Raw genomic sequence first — 20667 nt, 5'->3', positions numbered from 1 at the left:
TGAACAAAATAAAAGGATGAAAACAGTAGAAAGAAGTGAAAATGAGTGACAAAATGAACACACCTACCAAAGCCAACAAAGTTGACTTTTTTGGAAAGATCAAGAAAATTCCTAATTAGCTAGGCTGATCAAGAGAAGGGAAACACAAATTACTCATATTAGGAGTAAAAGAAAAATTATCCCTACATATCCCTTGAAAACTGTAACCTACCACAATTGAAATAACAAGAAATAGATACTCTGAAGAGTCACATTCAATAAAGAAATTAATTTATAATTTAAAATCCTCCCTTGGTTAAAAGTCCATGTCCAGATGACTTTACTGGTGAATTCTATTCAACATTTAAGGAAGAAACAGATTAACCTTATACAATGTCTTTCAGAAAATAGAGAAATAGAGAACACTTCCAATTCATTTTAAGAAACAAGCATAAACCAGCATATGAAAACCTGACAAAGGTATTACGTGAAAATAACAGGCCAACATCCCTTACAACATAGCTGTAAAAAACCTTAACAAATAAACTCTTGCAATATATAGTGTGGATAATATGTCATGACTGTGTGACTCAGCCCAGGGGTGCATGGTTACTTTATCATTTGAAAAAACAATTCGTTTAACACATTAACAGAAATATAATTGTCCCAACATATGCAGAAACAAATCTTTAATAGAATTGAACATTGATTCATGATTTAAAAAATGACATCTCTGGGAAAGCTTTGAATAGAGGAAAACATACTGACCTAACAACGATCTTCTATGAAAAGTCTATGATTAACTTTGCAATTCATTAGGAAAGACTGACTATGTTTCCCTAAAATCAGTAGCTACACAAGGACTCCATTCGCACCAGGTCTATTCTGCATTTTGCTGGAGGTCCTAGTTAGTGCAATATGGTGAGAAAAAGAAAAAGGAAAAAACCACAACATGTGAAAAGAAATAAGTATAACTGTCTCTATTTTCAGATGTTTGCTTATATGGAAAACTCTAAGGAACCTACAAAGCAATAATTAGAAGTAATACATGAATTTACACGGTTTCATGAAACAAGGTCAATACACCAAGTGAACTGTACTTTTAGAATAACAGAAACAACTGGAAAATAACATTTAAATACAATTCAATTTAAAATAGCAATGGGAAAATAAAAACTTAGTATAAATTTAACAAGGCATGGAAGACCGCTACACTGAAAATATAAAACATTACTAAGAGAAATGAAAGGAAAGTTAAAAGAACTTGAAACACAATGTTGTTAAGATGGCCATTCTCCACCACATTGTTCTATACATTCAATGCAATCCCTATCATAATCCCAGTGGAACTTTTTTTTTTGGTAGAAATTGACACTCTGATTTAAACTAAATATGGCAATGCAAAAGAACTGGAATATCCAAGGCAATCTTGGGAGGGAGACAAAGAAAACAAGTCATATGAGTATATTACATGATTTCAAGACCTCCGAAGTTACTATAATCAAGACAGAATGGTCATGTCATAAAATCCACATATAGGTCAAAGGAACAGAAACTGCAGAGCTAAAAAATAGAGCACACTGAAACAGTCATTCACTTTAAATTTTTTATAAAGATCTAAAAAGCAATCCAATAAGAAACGAAAAGCCTAGTCTACAAATGGTGCTGGCATATATGCATATTCATTTGGAAAAAAAGAGCTTTGACACCAACCTTGTAACATATACACAATTAATTTAAAAATGGATCATAGTCCCAAAAGTAAAAACTGAAACTATAAAGCTTCTTAAAAAAAAAACAGAAAAATATGAGGGAAACATATTTTGAAGAAAGGCAAGATGTAAGACACAGAATACAATAACCATACATGAAAAAAGATAAATTATACTACATCAAAAGTAAAATATGCTCATCAAAACACCCTGTTAAGTAAATGAATATGAATGCCACAGACTAGGAGGAAAATATCTCAAAACATATATCTGATGATACACTAATATCTAGTATATACAAAGTATTCCCACAACTCAGTAAAAATGCAATCCGATTTAAAAAATGAGCAAAGATACAAACAGCCACTTTACAAAGATAATAAATGGACAATAAACTCATCAAAAAGTGTTCAGCATCATTAGTCATCGGAGAAATGCAAATTAAAACCACAGTGTGTTATCAGTACACACCCACCAGCATGGCTAAATTAGAAAGATGAAAATCATCAAATGTTGGTGAGCATGTGGAACAAATGGAAATCCCACACATTGTTAGTGAGTATATAAAATAAGCCACTTTAGGAAAAGATGTGGTGGTTTCTTAACAAATATAAACATTTACCTACCTACCCTATAATCCAGCAATTCCACTCCAAGGTATTTACCCAAGAGAAATGAAAATCATATATCCACAAAAAGATTTGCACATCAATGTTTATATCAACTTTTTTTCATGATAGCTAAAACCTGAAAACAGTCTAGACAGCTGTGAACAAGAGAATGGAAGAACTGCTTTATTTATACAATGGATCCAACAACTGTAAGAACAACAGACCAACCAACACGACACTGTGGATGAGCCTCAAAAAATTATACTAAGAGAGAAGTCTTGCGCAAAAGAGTTTATGCTGTATGATTCAGTTTATGTGGACTTCTAGGACAGCAAATCTAATGTACGGTAGTGAGGAAAAAAACAGATTAGATGTTGCCTCCATAGAGATTGACTGGTAAGGGGCACAAGAAAATTTTCATGAATGATGGCAATGTTCTATATACCGTGACATACCATGGTTAGGCAGGCATATGCATTTGGCAAATGAAGATTTCTGTACTTCAGTGTGTAAATTTAATCTCACAAAATGAACTATAAAAATGTTAACTCTAATTAATGATATGCATGCTAAAATAATCAGTGGGTTATTAGCACACTAATGCCTGCAACTTACTTTAAAATGTATCAAAAAATAAGATGGATGGAGGGATGGAAAGATTTAGATATGTGATAAAACAAACAATACAATGTGAATTGAAGAATCTAAGTTGTAGGTATGTGAGTATTCACATGGTTCTTTCAACTTCCTGAATGTTTGATGATGTCATAATACAATGTTGGAACAAAATTACTAGTTCAGTGATCTTAAAATAAGTGTAATTTTTCTAGGACCAAATATTTCTCTCTTTAAATATTGACAAATGTACTATCTTTTATCCTTATAAGTCCTTCCAACAACATGATCACATTGTATCCTCTCTGTTATATCTAAAAAATTACCGATTCTGATCACATTTCTTTTAAAACATTATTAAAATGCACATTCCTTTCTAATCACATCATGTAAGTCTTAAATCATCACCAGTTTTTCAGACACTTTATGTCCAGCATATCAAATTCCCAATGATACATATTTTTTGTTGCTGCCCATTGGAAATTTCACTCTTTCTTTTTGGCATAAAAACTTCTGTGGTAACATCTGCCTACCATTTTGTACTGAAAAGCTTTTGACAAGCCTTATAAATTAATATTTAACCCCATCTACTTGTTTTTATTGGATTCCTATTGCCCAATCATATAATGTGACAGAAAATAATCAGTATTTTCTACTTATCCATTTAAAATTTTAATGTCCTCTGGACAAGCAAATAAAATAATATTTGTGTGGTTTTATTACTACTTCTCCTAATTTCTGTATCAGTAGTCAATGTCATTTTTATATAAAATAATCCAGTGAAATCTGTGAAGCCTACAGCATCATAAGCATTCATTCACGCAAACATGACTCTGCCTACAATTTTAGGATGTATGGTTCATAGGCCCCTGAAGCCCATCCTTGATCTATGTTCTATACCTTCATCTCAGCTCTTTCTGGAAGCATACACCAAGGAATGCAAGGATGGGTCAGAGCATTACATGTAACTAATTGGGATGAGTTATATTGTTTTAATATAAGACAAAAATAAAATTAAGAACACTTTGGACAGCCTCTTGTTTCCAGGAGGCAAGAGAGGCTAAAAAACAGTAATGTTAGGCATGATACCGCCGTGAGAGGCTGTGCTGTGGGGCGCCTGCTTCTCAGGACAGCATCGTGCTCGGCACGCTCTGAAGCGCACGCACTTGGCTGCACCGAGTCCCCAACATGCCTCTGCAGCAGTTCTAAGAGTGTGATAATCCCACCGCATCCGTGAAAGGCTTAGACTCTCAAAAAAATGCCTCAGGTCTCTAATAAAAGGCAGAAACGTATAGAACTAGATGAGATGAGTTGGTCATGGGCAGAGCGGTGCAAGAGCTCCTCGAAAGAGCTCTGATTCTTAGGTTGCAGCTTCTGCAAAGCAGAAGGCCAGCACACTCCCTCCACTCTCCTGCTGCCACACACCAACTCATCACTGGGGGCATTTGCTCCAAAACAGATGTCCTGGGGGGATGGAGTTTTCACGGCTTAGAGCAGCGCAGCTTGTCCCCATCTCCACATTTACTGGGATTCTACAGAAGAATTCATTATTGTGGTTTTCCCACGCTGCCCAGTCCCACCCTCGCTGACAGCGTTTATTATGAGGAAGAAGGAAGACAAACAGCCCTTTTTTGGGGGGGGTTGGCAGGAAGACACGTGATCGTACTTACCTAAAAGTAATTTAGGAAAATTTGATGTTTCAATATTATGATAATATACTATTGACGTTGTGGTGGCAATAAATCCCATCACCGCCGGCATGAAGAGGTGAAGGTGACGCGACTCACGCCGTCTGCGGAGAGCGGTAAAACATCAGGGTCTAGAGCCGACAGTTACACAGAGTTTCCCATTTTCCTCCCATTTTTTTTTTCACTGAAACTCTTAGTAATATTTAAAATACAGAATGCAGTAGTAAGAGAACATATAAAGGAAGACATAATTGGAGAGTCATCACGCAGCTGTAAGGATTTATCCTAACGTGGGAGGCCAGGTAAACACAGCTACGTAAGACTTTAAAATGCGTGCGACCAAAGCAAATGTTTAACTATTAATACTGAAGGGCAAAAGTGCTGAAATAATATAACACCTAAAGCAAGCAAAAACAATCGACGGACTATGTACTTTAATATATTGTGTAAAGTGTATTTATTCTTCTGATAGCTTTCCTAAACTTTACAGCCTTCGGTGGCTTCTCCATTTTCATGAATTCATTCAACACATACGCATTGGCTGGTCCTGACACAGTATCAGATTCTGAAATGCAACAGTGAACAAGAAATAGTGTCTCTGATCATAAAGTCTAGAGTGTACAGAGGACAGGAGCAGTACAGAGGCACCTGTAGCACGGGTGGGATTGTGAGTGTGTACAGGGCTAGCGCCTGACTCAGAGAAGGCTTCGTAAAGGAACTGACTCTAAAGAGTTGAAAATGAGGACTGCTATCCAGAGGAAGGAGAGAGGAAGACTGTTCCAGGCAGAGCATCCAGATATGTTCAAGGGAACTACAAGCAATTCAATATGATTGCAAGATTAGACCTCATCTTCAAGGTGATAGAAATATAGAGAAGTCCCAAGGTGCCTGGGTGGAAAGTAGTGTGACCGAATAAGATGGTAAGACGATGAACAGACGGGAGGAAAGAAGCTAGTAAGTTCCAGCAGATCTCTGCGGGTTGTGAGGGTGTCTGATAAACATGCAAAGGGAATTATCTAATAAGCAACCATATGTAGAGATTTGGAACATGACCAATGATACGCTTGGAATCATTAATACAGACATGCTAATGAAAATGTGGAAGTACAATGATAGCATAAAAGTTGGCTTAAAAACTACCTGCCACCTCCCAGAAATAGCTCAAAATGGGCAAAGACAATAAGTAGGAAATAAATATTTCATCAGTACAGAAATTAAGAAATGCTTGTAATACTCTTATTATTGAATCAAAGAAAGAATCAAAAATCACTTATTTAATATTTAGGAAATTTAAAAATTAGCAAATTACCTATAAGGTCTGTAAACTGTGGTCAAAACCATAGCCAGAATAAAGTTCATAATCTCAAACATATTCAGTAAGAAATTATTACAATATGTTAATTAAATAGTTGATTCAAGAAGTTAGAAAAAGAATGACAAACATCATTAAGGAAGGCAATAATAAAAGATGAATAAAGATAGCAGCAGCTACAGTAGGGTTTTATATTTATTGTGGCATCTCTTTATTAGGGATTTAAAGGGTATTTTAACCATGCTAGTATTTTTACTAGGATTGTTATTCTCTTGTTAGTACTCTACTTACAAAGTTGTATAGGTTTTGAGTGGTATCCCAGCCCTATTCTTTCTCTTAAGATCTATTATTTTTAGAGTATGTTTCACAGATCTCAATGTCCTGGTAGAAACACATACACCCATTATAGCAGAAAATCTTTGGTCAGAAAATTTGGAAGAATAAAAATGCATACATCATGTCAGACAAAAGAATAATTTCAAAAAATAGGAAATGATAAAAATGAAAACAGTAATATTGAATATTTTAATATAAGATTTCAGAGTTTGATAGATTAAATAGTATCAAAATAATCAACCCACAGGATTTGAGTAATCCAATCAGTAAACTCAATAAAAAACTGTGTCTCCTACAAAGAAAATATATTCTAATACTCATTAGGAACATATAAAATAATCAAATATTTTATTATTTTGACAATGTTTCTAAGTCCCAAAAGGTGCTCTAATAACAAACCAATCAGATTAGACTAAAGAGAAAACTGGAAATGACCCATAGACCTAGAGTATCTAAATCAGAATCACAAATTATTTAGACGGAAATAAAAAGAGAGAACAATTCTTACCACACCTGTGCAAAACAGATGAGGATGTTCCAAAAGAAAAATAATAGTTTCAACATTTGTATTACTAAAAAGAAATCAAATATGCAATTAGGGAAGCCTTGACATTGTTTCACTAATTATAATGAGCTTGTTATATTTTATGTAAAGAATAGTTCATAAAGGTTTTGTTCCAAAAAAAGAAGGAAGGAATGGTAAACAGCGTCAAATATATTAGTATGATATGGAAGCAAAGGTGTACATTAAGGTGTCATTGACGTTTATTGGAATTCTTGTAGAAGCAGTTTCAAGAATAGGACAAGGCAAAGAGAAAGAACAGTAAGTTTTGAGTTTCAGAAGTAACTGGAAAATGACTTTTTTGAGAAGCCTAGATAGAACAGGGGAAGGGAAGAAGTCTACAGCTAACGCACGGGAGGAGGTAGTGCAAGATAAAGAGTGCATTTTTTGTTGATTTTAAAATGGGCTCCTTACATGACTACCGCTGCAAAACAAGTTTCTACCATTAGTATCCGTCCTCATCATTAGATCAGCCTCTGTTCTAACGCTGACTGAATCTACACAGCAACCATGCGGCTGGAGAGGAGGGGTCCTCCTTGCCTATACGATGCCAAGTTTCTAGGAAATATTGGACTGATCTATCCTCCACTTCATTCATACACAGAGAAACCCACAGTCCGCCTGTATGTTAAAGGAATAAAAAAATGAAGACTGGAATTGGCTATGCCTAATACAAGAAAATACAAATACGCCAAAGGGTTTTGCTCAGTTATCAATAAGATAATAAGCAATGAAGCTTCTAACTGTTTGGGGCTGTGGCATATCTTAGAGTCTCTGATTTTCCTTTTTATCAGAAACCAAGACGTGCACATCTATTTAAAGAACTGTCATAAAACATTACAAAATAGTTGGCTCCATGACAAAACCTTAGAAGTTTCATTCCTTGTTAATTGCAACAGAAAAACATAAACAGATGTCAGGAGAGTTTCTTATTAGATAAGAGGAAAGTGATTTTTGGAGCTTTCTTTAAAAAATATATGACCTTTCCATATCTATTCTTCAGTGAATTATGTACTATTTAGTATAATTTCATAAACAAAAATTTCCTATTACTTGAGTTTACTTTCTGTTACTATGTGATTAAAACATTTTCCCCACATTATGTTCAAATTTATAAGTGGAATTCACTATATTCTAATACAAACTTCTAATGCCTAATACAAACTTCTTTATAAGAACAACAAAATTCCTTAAAAATGATGGGTTTCATAACAAATCCTGATTAACATAGTTTTATGCTTTGCCTCAATTTGTGGCTATATCCTCACTGGTTCTCAGACTTCTTTAATGTCTGCTTCTTCATAAAATAAATGGGAACGTCTGAGAACTGGTTATATATTTATATACAAATACATAGCTATCACAGCTATATGTGAATATAGATAATCTTTTAATTTATACCTATTTTGAAAGATAAAGTTAACATCTAAGTGTTTAAAGGAAAGAACTTTCTGCAAGGGTTACACACATAAGGAGCAAAGAAATAGAAAACATAAATGAGCACAAGACACAGGGATCCGCACTTGTGTTCTTAGAGAAATTATGTAGCAACACAAAAATATAGACAAAAGCCATGATTAGCATATACCGTTGTACCATATACCACTGTCCCCCCTTATCTGCAGGGGATACGTTTCAAGATGCCCAGTGCATGCCTGAAACCATGGATGGTACCGAGCCCCACATATACTATGTTCTTCCCCTATACATACATACTATAAAAAGTTTATCTTATTAATTAGGCACAGTAATGAAGTTTAATTTATCAATTAGCCACAGTAAAAGATTAATAACAATAACTAGTAATGCAATAGAACAATTATAATAATACTTCGTAATAAAATTTGTGTGAATGTGATCTCTCTCTCTCAAAATATCTTATTGTACTGTCCTCATCCTTCTGCAGGTGATGATGTGAGATGGTAAAATGCCCACGTGATGAGCTACAGTGAGGTGAGTGACTAGGCATCAGGACGTAGCATTGGGCTGCACTCGACCTTCCAACCTCTTGTCAGCAGGTCAGAAGGAGGATCATCTGCTTGTGGACCACAGTTGGCTGTGGGTGATTGAAACTGCGAAAAGTGGATCCGCGGATAAGGGGAGACGACTGTACAAGGACTGCCAGCCATTGTTCCTAATAAGCTATGACCAAAAAATTAAGCCTAATGTGGTGTGCTCTTAACTACCATCCATATCAATATACCCACTAGCGTAGTATGATCACATGATGTCGAGTCACTTACGAATCTGAAACAATGCCTTCTGCTATTTCACAAACATGTACAAACAGAAGAGCAAATGTAAGAATCCATCTCAGGTTATGTCCAGGAAAATGAAGCCATGTGTTGTGATGAATTTGTACTTTTGAGCTTTGACTTCCCCACCCTGAAAAAAGAAAAAAGTAAAGAGATAAACCAAAGGATCAGTTATAATCACGGAAGTAATCTACATTGTGATACACTTTGGTGAGTGTTCTGAAACCTTACTGCTTTCTAGGGTAGCAATGGAAATTCTGGTCTATTTCATTATGTGAAAAAAAATAGTTTCAATTGAATTTTACAAGACTGCCTAGGTAAACACATTACATTTTTTGTATTGCTCAGAAATAGCACCAACTCTGGGTGACATGTGTATTTCATGCTAATCAAAGCTCTTACTGAGAACTCTCTGATTCATTCAAAAGGCAGCCAAATTAATGGTGATGTTAATAAAGGCTATCTAGTATCTAAAATATTCCAAAACACGGGATGTGTGGTGGGACTAAAAAAAAAGCCATATTTGGTGTTTAAATATAGGACTCATTAGTTGAGTCAACTCTTAATCATATGCATATCATGTGAAAAAAATGATAACCTATGAATGGGCCAGCATTATTCAACAGTGGTGGTGATATTTTCTCAAATTGTTTGATTGTGGAGAAGCCCCACATTCTTCAAGAATTAATGAGAGACTGTGCTTGAAATGGTGCAAGAAGGAATGTCCGTAGGGACAAAAGCATTTTTTAAAAATAAAACTGAGTCATGTCTCTTAGTTGTTCCCAAATGGATTTCATTATTGGAAGATTAGTTACATTTAACATGTTCTACTAGAATTTATGCTGTAAGGACTGCAGGCAAGCTCAGTAAGTCTTTTTTGCAATATTATTATTTTCCTTAAACCCGATACTTCTTTGAGACTTGTTCATGATTTCTCACTAAGTCAATAGCCAATGAATGTTACAGATGAATATTCTATATTTTTTTTACTATTTCCCTTTGACAATGTTCAGTCACTATTTAATTCACATACCCTTTTGCCAGCCTGTGTTTGATGCCAGAGATGCAAAAAAGGACTGTCACAGTAATTGCTCTCAAGAAGTTAACTGGATGTCAAAAATGAATTATTAATTGTGGAGGTGCAATAAGAAAATGGATGTTCTATTTTTGGCCAAAAGATATTCTTAATGTCCTACAAATTATACCACATAAACAATAGTATTTCTATATATGGCCACACTGGTCCCAATGTATTTAATGTCTGTACATTTGCTTAACATGAATAGCTATGTACCAAGAGTCATTCTGGCCTTGGTATGACATATGTCCTATAACAGAAATTCTTTGATTACTGGTAAAATACTAGGCACATAGCAGTCTCTCAATTAATACTTGTTAAATGAAGAAATAAAAATATAGAAATTATTTTTAAACTTTCTTTTAAAACAGATACTAAATTATGCCAACTTAAGAAAAATCAGTCTCATAGCTTTTGCATTTATTTTTATGATCAAAACCATATATGGGAATATTAAATACCAAATTCAAAATAGCAGTTATCTCTTGAAGACATAGGAACAGAGGCTGTGGGAAGATTAATAAGATCGAGAAATAGTGCACAGAGGGATCCACTTATATTCTTATTGTTAGATTTCTTAACATAAGTGGTGGGAGGTTCAATGGATGTTTATTATATTATATTAGTCTGTCATTTCTATATGTGCAAGCATTCTATAATTTTTTTAAGTGAAAAGGTCTATTTCGGTTGTTTGGGGGAAGTTACAGTTGGGTATAATTGCTCTAAGTAGTTGAATTTTGTGTATATAGAAACTGTAAAATAATAGGGGAAAGTATACTTTCACCTTTTTCCAAATAGTTTGCACATGGACCCTTCCTACCTGAAACACCCCTGAGCACTCCTACTCTAACTTGCACACTCTGCGTCCTTAAGTCCCCAGAGACATCACTCACTACATAGTCTTCCCCACCAGTCCTAGGAGAACTAATTGTTCTAGCGGATTGATGCCCAGGACAATCTGTTCCTATATCTTATATGGGCTTACAATGTGGTATAGTCATTTTGACTTTGACACATCTGTTTCACTGGACAATTACAGTGACTGTCCCAGGCATGTACTGTGTTTTACCCATTTTCCCTCTCTTCACCCACATAAAGCAAGTGCCTAACAAGTGCTGTAAATCTATCTCATTTCATTCTTTCCTTTTTTCCAAAAAAATAATAAACTGCTGCTGCTACTTGAAGTCCATTTCTAAGAAGACATGTGATTTCTGTTTTACTTATAAAATATCATATGCCAAAAATATAAGTAATTAGAAAACACAAAATGCTTGTTCTTTCCTCACAGACTTATATATCAGGTTACATGTTGGAGAAATTGTCAATATTATACCAAATCTCAGCCATTAATAAGACCTTTTCATCAATATTAAGTAATGTAATATAAAACAATAGACTACTTACCAATAAACAATATTGGAAAAGTGATAAACAACAGGAACACATGAGGGACCAGGTTGAGGGCATCTACAAAGCAGGGATTTTGCAATACACCATCATAGATATTATACGATGAAATGTTGTTACCACAGAACGAAAGGCTCATTTCTTCTTAGATGGCTTATTCTGAAAGGGAGAGAAAAGAGAAATTAGCTCTTATCATGGAAGTTCCCTTTCATAAAATTACAGCCTTAAAGAAGGGGTTATATCATAAAATCAACCCCCTTTATTTTTGTATTAAAGTAGATAGGAAACCCTATACCATTTGAGAGTTTCATATAAAGGCCTTATATATCCTATAATTTTTCTTTCAATACTTTTTTCAGAGAAAAACACTTTCATTTGGAAAATACATAATATCTACGAACAGCAGCACCTCAAAGGAGCATATGTTTGAGTAAAATGATTTCAGAGAAAAATAGTGATTTATCAAGAAAAGAGGAAGAGAAAAAATGAAACTACTGATCAAAAAGACAAAATGGTGTAATATCACGTTTTTCTATGTTCATTCACTGAAAGTGCATTAACCAACAACTTCGGTTGGACACATTTACTGCAACACTTCATTAGCTGGAAGAAATACTAATACACAGAGACCAATGTGGCTGTAAACAGCCATCAGCCTTTCTCTGAAGACTATTAAAATCAAGAGCTTCAGATAAATTAAATACAATTCAAGTGACAATTTAATGAAACTATATTGATCCCATAGTGAGAGACTACTCTTAACATGAAATGCATCTTAATCAATTTTGAAACAAAGGATATCTTTTAACTGGAAACCTGTATTCCATTAGAGCAGAAGTAGACAAACTTAGAGAGGAAACACAAGATTTTGTCACCTATTGTTGGGAATTTGGCTTCTACTTGAGTGAAATGGATCCATTGGGGGGTTTTGGTCAGAGAAGGACACACTCTGACTCACACTGTAAATGAGTTCCTCTCATTGCTGGACTGAAAAAGATGATACAGGAGCAAGGGTTTACTCCCTCAAAATACTACTGTGAAATTCCAGTGAGAGGTTTAGCATTATGAAGACTTTTTAAAAAATATATCGCTTACTATTTATTTAATACCTACTCAGTTCTGGAAACTTTGAATACATTATGTTGTCTTCAGAAGAACCAGGCAATGTTGGTGGAGTTATTTGTATTTTATGGAAGCAATACTGTAATTTGCCAACCAGCAAAGTAGGGGAGAGCCACACCACGTATCTGACTATAAATTGTTCTTCCCACTCCATCATCCAGCCTTGAACCTAATTTTTTAAAGAAAATATCTATTCTTATTAAAGTAAGTAGCAGTTTAAGATTTTAACCTCAATGGACTTTGTTTCTTTTCCATATTTATATCACATTGGATTCTGAGTTAGGTTATTAAAAGTTTGGAAACATTTGAATAAAGTAGTACCTTTTCTCTCTTCCCTTTCATTGATAACTGATTTAGCAATGGTCACAAACAATACTTTTTCCCTAGGAAAAAAACAGAGTGTTACACAGAACAGACTGGCAACAAGGGGGTGAACTAATGGAGAAACCAAATTTCAAGCAGAAGTTTTATAAAGCATTATATGAATAGGATAGTGAGTTTAAAAACCTGTATGTTTACAGTCTGTAAATGCTTATAAGGAATTCCTCTCATATTATTTCTTGTAAGCCCTTTCTTTCATAACTCACTGATATGCTCCCTAAAAGTCAAGACCTTTCCTCATTAAAAATCTCAAAATGAGGTTATATACTTGGCAAATCTTTAGCAACTATTAAGGTTCTTAGCTGGATAACAGACTTAAAAAGGACTTGAGAGATTTTTTTTTTTTAAATAAGAGTAAAATGGAAGTTTTGTATCATACATTGTATCTACATGAGGTGACGGATGGTAATCATTTCATAATATATGTAAATCAAGCCATTATGCCAATACATCTTAAACTTATACAGTGATATATGTCAATTATTTCTCAATAAAAATAGAAAAAATAGGAAAAAACAAAATTTTAAATATCAGCTAGTAGTGAATTTCTAAGCCTATTTCCTTTATTTAGTAGAAATGATAAAAGGAAACTTTAAGCCCACTCTTAGTTGAAAGATATGTATAAATTGTTTCCTAGAATGAACCAGGAAATAATATTTACTTTAGTTAGTTTTAATAATTTTATCCAAAATTATAATATTCCAATTGGCCACATTTATAAATCTTGACACTTGGTAATTATCACTGAGCCAGATGCTTAAGTATAATCTGAATTTGCAAAACACAGACTTCATTAACTGTAAGCATTGCCTACGTGATATTTAAATCAGTCCTGAAACCTATCAATTAAGTTAACGTTTGGGTGAATGTGTTAACTGTAGAAAGAAAATATCAGAGAAGTACAACCTGAAAAAGCCAAAGAACATTTTCAGCCATGTACCTGATGTCTGGAATTCTAGGCCATCAAGTAACTGTAAAAATACTTCCTGATGTCGACCATGTTCTAGGCACTAGGAATCCAGTAATGCACATGACAGAAACAGTCTCTGGGGGTCTTAGACCATAGAAATCAGTCGACACTAATCCCAGTTGTTCTTGGTAGAATGTAAAGGTTATGTGCTACCAGGCAGGGAAACAGACAATGACATAAGCTCACTAAGGCAGGCAATTATTTCAGATTGGCAAACTGTAGAACAGATTCTTTATTCTACCTGAATCGCTAACCTAGTATGTCCCCCTGGCCCCTAACCTGTTCTGCTCACCACCTCTCACCACCTCTGTCCTTTTGCTTTTGCTTCTGCCTCCTGCATCCTCTTCCCCTTGCCTCTTAGCCTCCTGCTCCAACATACGGTATGCATGAGGCTCATTCTAACAGCCAGTGCATATTAGCACTCAAGAGACACAAGGAGGGAAGGAGTAAACTTGTAGGTACGCGGATGATCACACTGTGTTTACCAAAGGCATTTCATTCAATCAGGATTTTTAACTAATTGTTAAATCCCAATTAGCAATTAGGGTTTCCCTCCCAGAACCCAGCTTAAGTTAGGGAGCAGGATAAATTGCTGCTCCTGCTGGCTGAACTTTGTCACGTGACACCCTTCCCACCCACCCCTGGAGCCGTCTAGTTCAGCTACGCCCTCATAGGGGCCCAAGCATCAGGGAGAAGGGAGAGAGAAGGAAGACCAGATAGGAAGACATAACATTTTTCTCCCCACAAGCATAAACCCACTGAAAGACGTTCAAGTGCTTATGACAGTCTATAGCACTGGTGAACTTGACTGAATGAAATTTAAAGACAAGTGTCAAAAGTGAAACTTTGATTACAGGGACGGTCTGCAGGGCAGAAAACATAAAAAGGAAGTAGTCCTTGATGACCAACTTATGATCTCATGGTAACAATACTACCCTTAGTATTCCTATTCTTTAATATGTATTGTATGAAGTTCCCCACCCGTGGGAGCTATGAACTTTGGGTTGAGCTGATGAATATAAAGTAAATAAAAACTGGCACTCTTTCCTGTTCATCTAGCACAAAGTGTCAGTCTTAATGGAACAACAACCTCCATTAGAGAACTTAACATTCTGGAACTACCTGAAGAAAACATGCTAGAAGCAACATAATGCTTTCATTCTTACATACAAAAATAACTTATTGTTTAGTTATTCAGATATTAACTATATTATGTTATGCGACAGAAATATGACATTTTTAAGATTTTAGGACTTTACCATTATCTAGGGTCTTTTTTCAGGATTAGATCACTTAACAAATGCAATAACTTCTTTGAATTATTCAGTCGATGGTTCATAAATATGAATTAAAGGATGTCTGTCTGCCTATATACCCGTGAATGCCAGACCCAAGTAGGAAAATCACTTGCCAAAAAATGATCACTGATTGCTGATTTAGTGCCTGATCTGAATACACCAAATGAAGGTCTATCACAAAGTAAAGGAAATGTGGGAACTACTCAGCAGATAAAATCCCTTATACAGGCGCTTCAATGGGATTTTTTTTTAATCCCAAACAGAGCAAACAAGCAAAAAATAAATACCTTGGGCAATCGCTTGCCGTAGCTTCAAACACCTACTCGTGCTCTTGGGCAACCTTCAAAACACGGGCTTGCTACACTGTCTTAAGCATATATTTCAAACCAGGACGCAGGACTCCTGAAGAGTAAAGAGTAACAAAAATTAAGCAGATGGAAAGCTACTTCATGAACAATATAAGAAATGTCTAAGAAAGAAAAAATATTAGGAATAACTCCTTGCACTATTTCCAGTTGGTTTAAGTAGGAGCCGGCAGAGTTTTTCTAAGTAAAGCTGGAAACCTGATCCCCACGCCCTCTCTTCGGCTGGGGCCGGGTGCCTTGATCCTAGAAATAGCAACTGTGAAGGCAAAACGCACCGGCGCCTTTTGGTCGCCTAAAGGTTAGCTCAAAATCGACAGCTTACAGTTATTCTTAAAAATTTTTTAATGATATGTACGTAAAAGACACGGACTCACTCACTCCGAAGGTAGTTTTCCTCCCCTAGCCGAAGCACGCAGAGCGCCGGAGCGTATTATTTTTAGGGTGGTGGGAGATCAGCTGCTGCCTCCTATCGGGTTTCTAAATTACACAAACTGCTCTGAGCTGGGGCGGACTCGGCGACTCCGAGGCAGGAAACTGGGCAGAAGCCCCGAGCGCAGCGCCTCGGTCTGGAGACCCTCCTCACCCCCGCGCGGCCCAGCTTTCTGCATCGGCGCGGCAAACCTGGGGTGCGCGGTGCGAGGATTTTTACAAACACCACTAATCCGCCGTTTCCCAAACTACATTAGACACTGAAACTTGTAATATATGATTCAATGATTCACCGGAGTCGGGTTTTCAAACGTCAAAACATGCAAGGTACCCACTTGCACTTGAAATTTTTTTTTTCCCAGGCTCTCTACGCGCCCTTCGATTAACCCCGCAAGGAAGCGAGCGGGTGGGGGGCTTCATCACCTGGCCCCCCGAGCGGACCGGGGAAATGAGGGGCTCGCTCCAAGCAGGGGAGCCCGCTGCCGGGCTGTGCGCTGCGTGCGAACATCTCACGAGCGAGACAGGCTCCAGTCGGATGCTCGCCCCAGCGACTCGGGAATCCTGGCGGCTTCTCCGGACCGGCGAGCGCCGCGCTCCTTTGGGGCGACCCTTCCTCCAGCTCCCCGAAAGTGGGGCTTTGGTTCCCACGAGCATTCCTCCCACCCCTGCTCCCGACCAGAGAGACGATTAATTCTCAAGGACATAATGTGTTTAAGATACACTCAGCCCGCGGTCACTCCCCGCAGGACGCGAGCGGCGGATTTTGCCCCAGCCGAGCCCTCTTCGATTAACACTCGGTTTTCTCCGGGGTCGGGACTCAGTCATCCCGAAACAACCATGGTTTTCAGCAAGTGTCGTAAACTGATGGAGGACGGGTGGCGGGCTGGGGCCTCCGAGGCTCCGCGCGCGACCCCCAGGGGCACCGCTCCGGGCCCGAACCCCCAGGCCCGGCGGCCTCTCGGCCTCTCCGACCCCGGGGGCAGGAAGCGACCCCCGCCGCGCTAGCCCCGGGGGGGGTCCCCAAGGGCGCCCCTCTCCGGGGAAGGTCGCTGCGCTCCCAGTGAGCGCCGGGCCTAGTCCGACCCCTGACGCTGGAACGCACGGCCCCGGGAGGCCTGCGCGGCCCGTGGGGCGGCCCCGGGAGGGTCCCGAAGACCCGAGCCCTGAGGCCTTTGGAAGTTCAGCGGCTGCACCCCGGAGCTGGAGGCCACCACGCAGGCGCAGGGAGAAGAGCACGTGCTTCAAGAACCGGGAGCCGGGTACTGTGGGTGGAACCCGGACGACCCGGGCTGCCCCGGCATCTGGGCAGAGAGAACTGGAAATAGGGGGGCGCAAATAACCCCCAGACACAGGCTGCAGCAAATCAAGTAGACTTGGGTTTTTTGGTTTTTTTTGTTTTACTCTTTTTACTAAGTTCATTTATAAAGATTCAAGTCACGGAATTGTAGAAACTTAGGGAATTATGGAAAAGCATGTGAGAACAATGAATCCCAAACCTATAAAACTGCTGAAAATATATTGTTATAGTTTAACAAACAAAAAAGAACACTTTAGTGCAATGATTCAAAGTATGGATGCAGGAGCCCGCTGCTGTCATATCCCCACTTCTTACCTCAGAGATTTTGGACAAGTCGCTCAGTCCTTCGTGTTGCAGTGTCTTTACCTGCTCAATGGGACAAATAAAAAATACATATGTTTCATAGGCCTCCCATGAAGGTAAATGATATAATTCCTTAAAATGAGGAGAGTGCCTGCCCCTTTACTAAAAGCTAATACTTACGCTATTATTATTATATTTTTCTATGCATATTTTGTTGGCGCTCACAAAATAATTTGTCTCCTCACAGTATCTTCTAAAACACTTATTTCCCCAATAGAATTTTAAAATCTTTGTAGAAATCATTTAAATGGCTGTATACTCCGTGGTGCGGCTATACATAATTTTAAATCCATTTTCCTATTGTTGGACATGGAGTTGCCAAATTTTCAATGCCCCATTTAATCCTATGATGGAAATTTTTACAATATTTTTTCTTTGCAGCAGATGATTTCCTGAAGGTACATTCTATGAAAAGTAATTATAGGGGCAAAAGTAGTAAATATTTTGAGATCTGTGGCTCTGCAGTTCAAAATTACTCTCCTAAAAAAGTTTGTATTAACTGCCCACAAACTATATGAGATGACCTATTACACTTACAGTCAAACCAGCATTGGATATTCTTATTTTTTTATCTTGTAATTTGATAGATAACATGCAATTCTTTATTTAATGAAGTATAATTGACATACAATATTATATTTCAGGTGTACAACATAGTGATGAGACGATTATATACGTTATGGAAATGCTCACCACTGGTAAGTGTAGTTCCCACCTGTCACCATACGAAGTTATTACAATATTATGGAGTACATTACCTATGCTGTACTTTTTATCCTGTGCCTTATTTGTTTTAAAATTGAAGCTTGTACCTCTTTATCCATCCTCTACCCACTCCCCTCTGGCAACCACCAGACTATTCTCTGTTTAGGAATCTATTTCTTTTTTGTTTGTTTTGTTTTTGAGATTCCATATGTAAGTGAAATTAGATGGCATTTGTCTTTTCTAATTTATTTCATTTAGTATAATACCCTCTATGTCCACCCATGTTGTTGCAAATGGCAAGATTTCACTATTTTCTATGGCTGAGTAATATTCTATTGTATATTTATACCGTATTGTTAAAAATCTATTGATACAGTGATGGACACTTAGGTTGCTTCCATATCTTGGCTATTGTAAATAATTCTGTAATAAACATAGGGATGCATGTATCTTTTCAAATTAGTATTTTTGTCTGCTTCTGGTAAATACTCAGAAGGTCATATTAGTAGGTCGTATGGTATTTCTACTTTTAATTTTTTGAAGAACGTCCATACTGTTTCCATAGTGGCTGCACCAATCTACATTCCAACAGTACATGGAGGTTCCTTTTCTCCTCATTCTCGAGAACATTTGTTATTTCTTGTCTTTTTTGTTACTAGTCATTCTGAGTGGTGTGAGGTGATATCCCAATGTGGTTTTGATTTGCATTCCCTGTTGATTAGTAATGTTGACTGTCTTTTCCTGTGTCTGTCGGCCATCTGTCATCTTCTTTGGGAAAATGTCTCTTCAGGTCTTCTGCCCATTTGCATTTTTGGTGTTGAGTTGTAGGAGTTCTTTATATATTTTGGATATTAGCCCATTGTTAGATAAATCATTTGCAAATATAATCTCCCATTAGTTGGTTGTGTCATTTTGTTGATGGTTTCCTTCACTGTTCAGAAGCTTTTCAATTTGATTTAGTCCCACTTGTTTGTTTCTGCTTTTGTTCCCTTGCCTGGGGAGACATATCCAGAAAAAAGTTGATAAGACTGATGTCCATGTGTTTTCAACAAAGTTTTCTTTTAAGAGTTTTATGATTTCAGGTCTTACATTTAGGTCTCTAATCTACTTCAAGTTTATTTGTGTGTATGGTATAAGAAAATGGTGCAGTTTCATTCTCGATGTAGCTGTCGTTTTTCCCAACATGATTTTTGAAGAGACTGTCTTCCCCCCACCACTACCACTCCTTGGATATTCTTATCTCATTTGATTTAGATTAATTGATGATATAAGTGTGGGTTTATGTCTGGGCTCTCTATTCTGTTCCACTGATCCATGTGCCTAGTTTTGTGCCAGGATCCTACCACTTTGATTATTATAGCTTTGTAGTATAGTTTGAAATCAGGGAGTGTGATACCTCCGGCTCTGATCTTCTTTCTCAAGATTGTTTTGGTTCTTTGGGGTCTTTTGTGGTGCCATACAAATTTTAGGGTTATTTGTTCTGGGTCTGTGAAAATGCGAATTCTTTGTTATTAATTTTCAATCTTTTTTGAAATAAATTAATTAATCTTTCTATTCCCTCTATTGTGAATGCCTTTTTCATACATTTGTCCATCTAATGGGTCTTAATGAAGTTTCTTATCATTTGCATGAGCTTTTAAATAAGAGAAAGATATTAATCCTATTTCATAAATATGGCAAATATTTTTCCCAACTTATCATTTAAATAAATGATAGTGGTACTGCCTTTACAAAAAATAACAATGCTTTATTAGAGCACATACCATGTGCCAGATCTCCTGCCCAAGTCAGAGGTCAGTGGTGAGTCAGAATTCTAGGGTCTCTGTCTTCATGGTGCTTCGTTCTGAGGGAAAGTTTACTTAGGCAAATTTGCTGCTTTTTACTATTGCATTATATTCCAATGCCTTAGATAATAAATATTAACCTTCATTTATATTTATATAAAGTTTTTATTTTAGTTACATTCTGGAATTTATTTTGGCACATTCCATAGAATGAGAACCTAAATTAATATTTAGTTATACAAACACCATTTACTGAATAATCTTTTTCCTCCACCCTGATGTGTAATGTAATACCATCTTTGTCATGTACATATAATTATTTTATAATAATATCTGTTTCTGGGCTAACTATTCTGTTTAAGGATCTGTTGTTCATTATTTTCTGTTCTATTAGTATA

At 36.8% G+C, this 20667-nt stretch overlaps 1 protein-coding gene and 1 long non-coding RNA gene across 12 annotated transcripts in view; one reads left to right on the top strand and one right to left on the bottom strand.

The window, feature by feature from the left end:
- The window catches only part of ABCC9 (ATP binding cassette subfamily C member 9), a 107625-nt gene extending 90949 nt beyond the window's left edge, over positions 1-16676 (bottom strand). For 5 of the 11 annotated variants that reach the window (XM_017662303.3, XM_073223246.1, XM_017662310.3 and 2 more), the window contains exons 1-6: positions 16066-16195; positions 15614-15728; positions 12999-13060; positions 11553-11714; positions 9059-9200; positions 4588-4709 (exon numbers count right to left, since the gene is read on the bottom strand). In XM_017662303.3, coding sequence (XP_017517792.1) covers positions 4588-4709; positions 9059-9200; positions 11553-11694 — 406 coding nt within the window. In that variant the 5' untranslated portion in view covers positions 11695-11714; positions 12999-13060; positions 15614-15728; positions 16066-16195. Of the gene's footprint in view, positions 1-4587; positions 4710-9058; positions 9201-11552; positions 11715-12668; positions 12847-12998; positions 13061-15613; positions 15729-16065; positions 16205-16543 lie in introns of those variants that run through there. The other 6 variants (XM_073223242.1, XM_073223243.1, XM_073223241.1 and 3 more) reach the window with 6 other exon arrangements.
- On the top strand, positions 16261-19470 carry LOC118972746 (uncharacterized). Its single transcript, XR_012125721.1, has 3 exons — positions 16261-16389; positions 16483-17836; positions 18425-19470. It is a non-coding gene; the product is annotated as an uncharacterized lncRNA (long non-coding RNA).
- Positions 19471-20667: the final 1197 nt, after the last annotated feature.

This window comes from Manis javanica, chromosome 15 (assembly GCF_040802235.1).
Source record: "Manis javanica isolate MJ-LG chromosome 15, MJ_LKY, whole genome shotgun sequence".
NCBI lineage: Eukaryota > Metazoa > Chordata > Mammalia > Pholidota > Manidae > Manis > Manis javanica.
The sequence above is the reverse complement of the archived record's forward strand: the minus strand, read 5'-3'. Positions and strand labels throughout refer to the sequence as shown.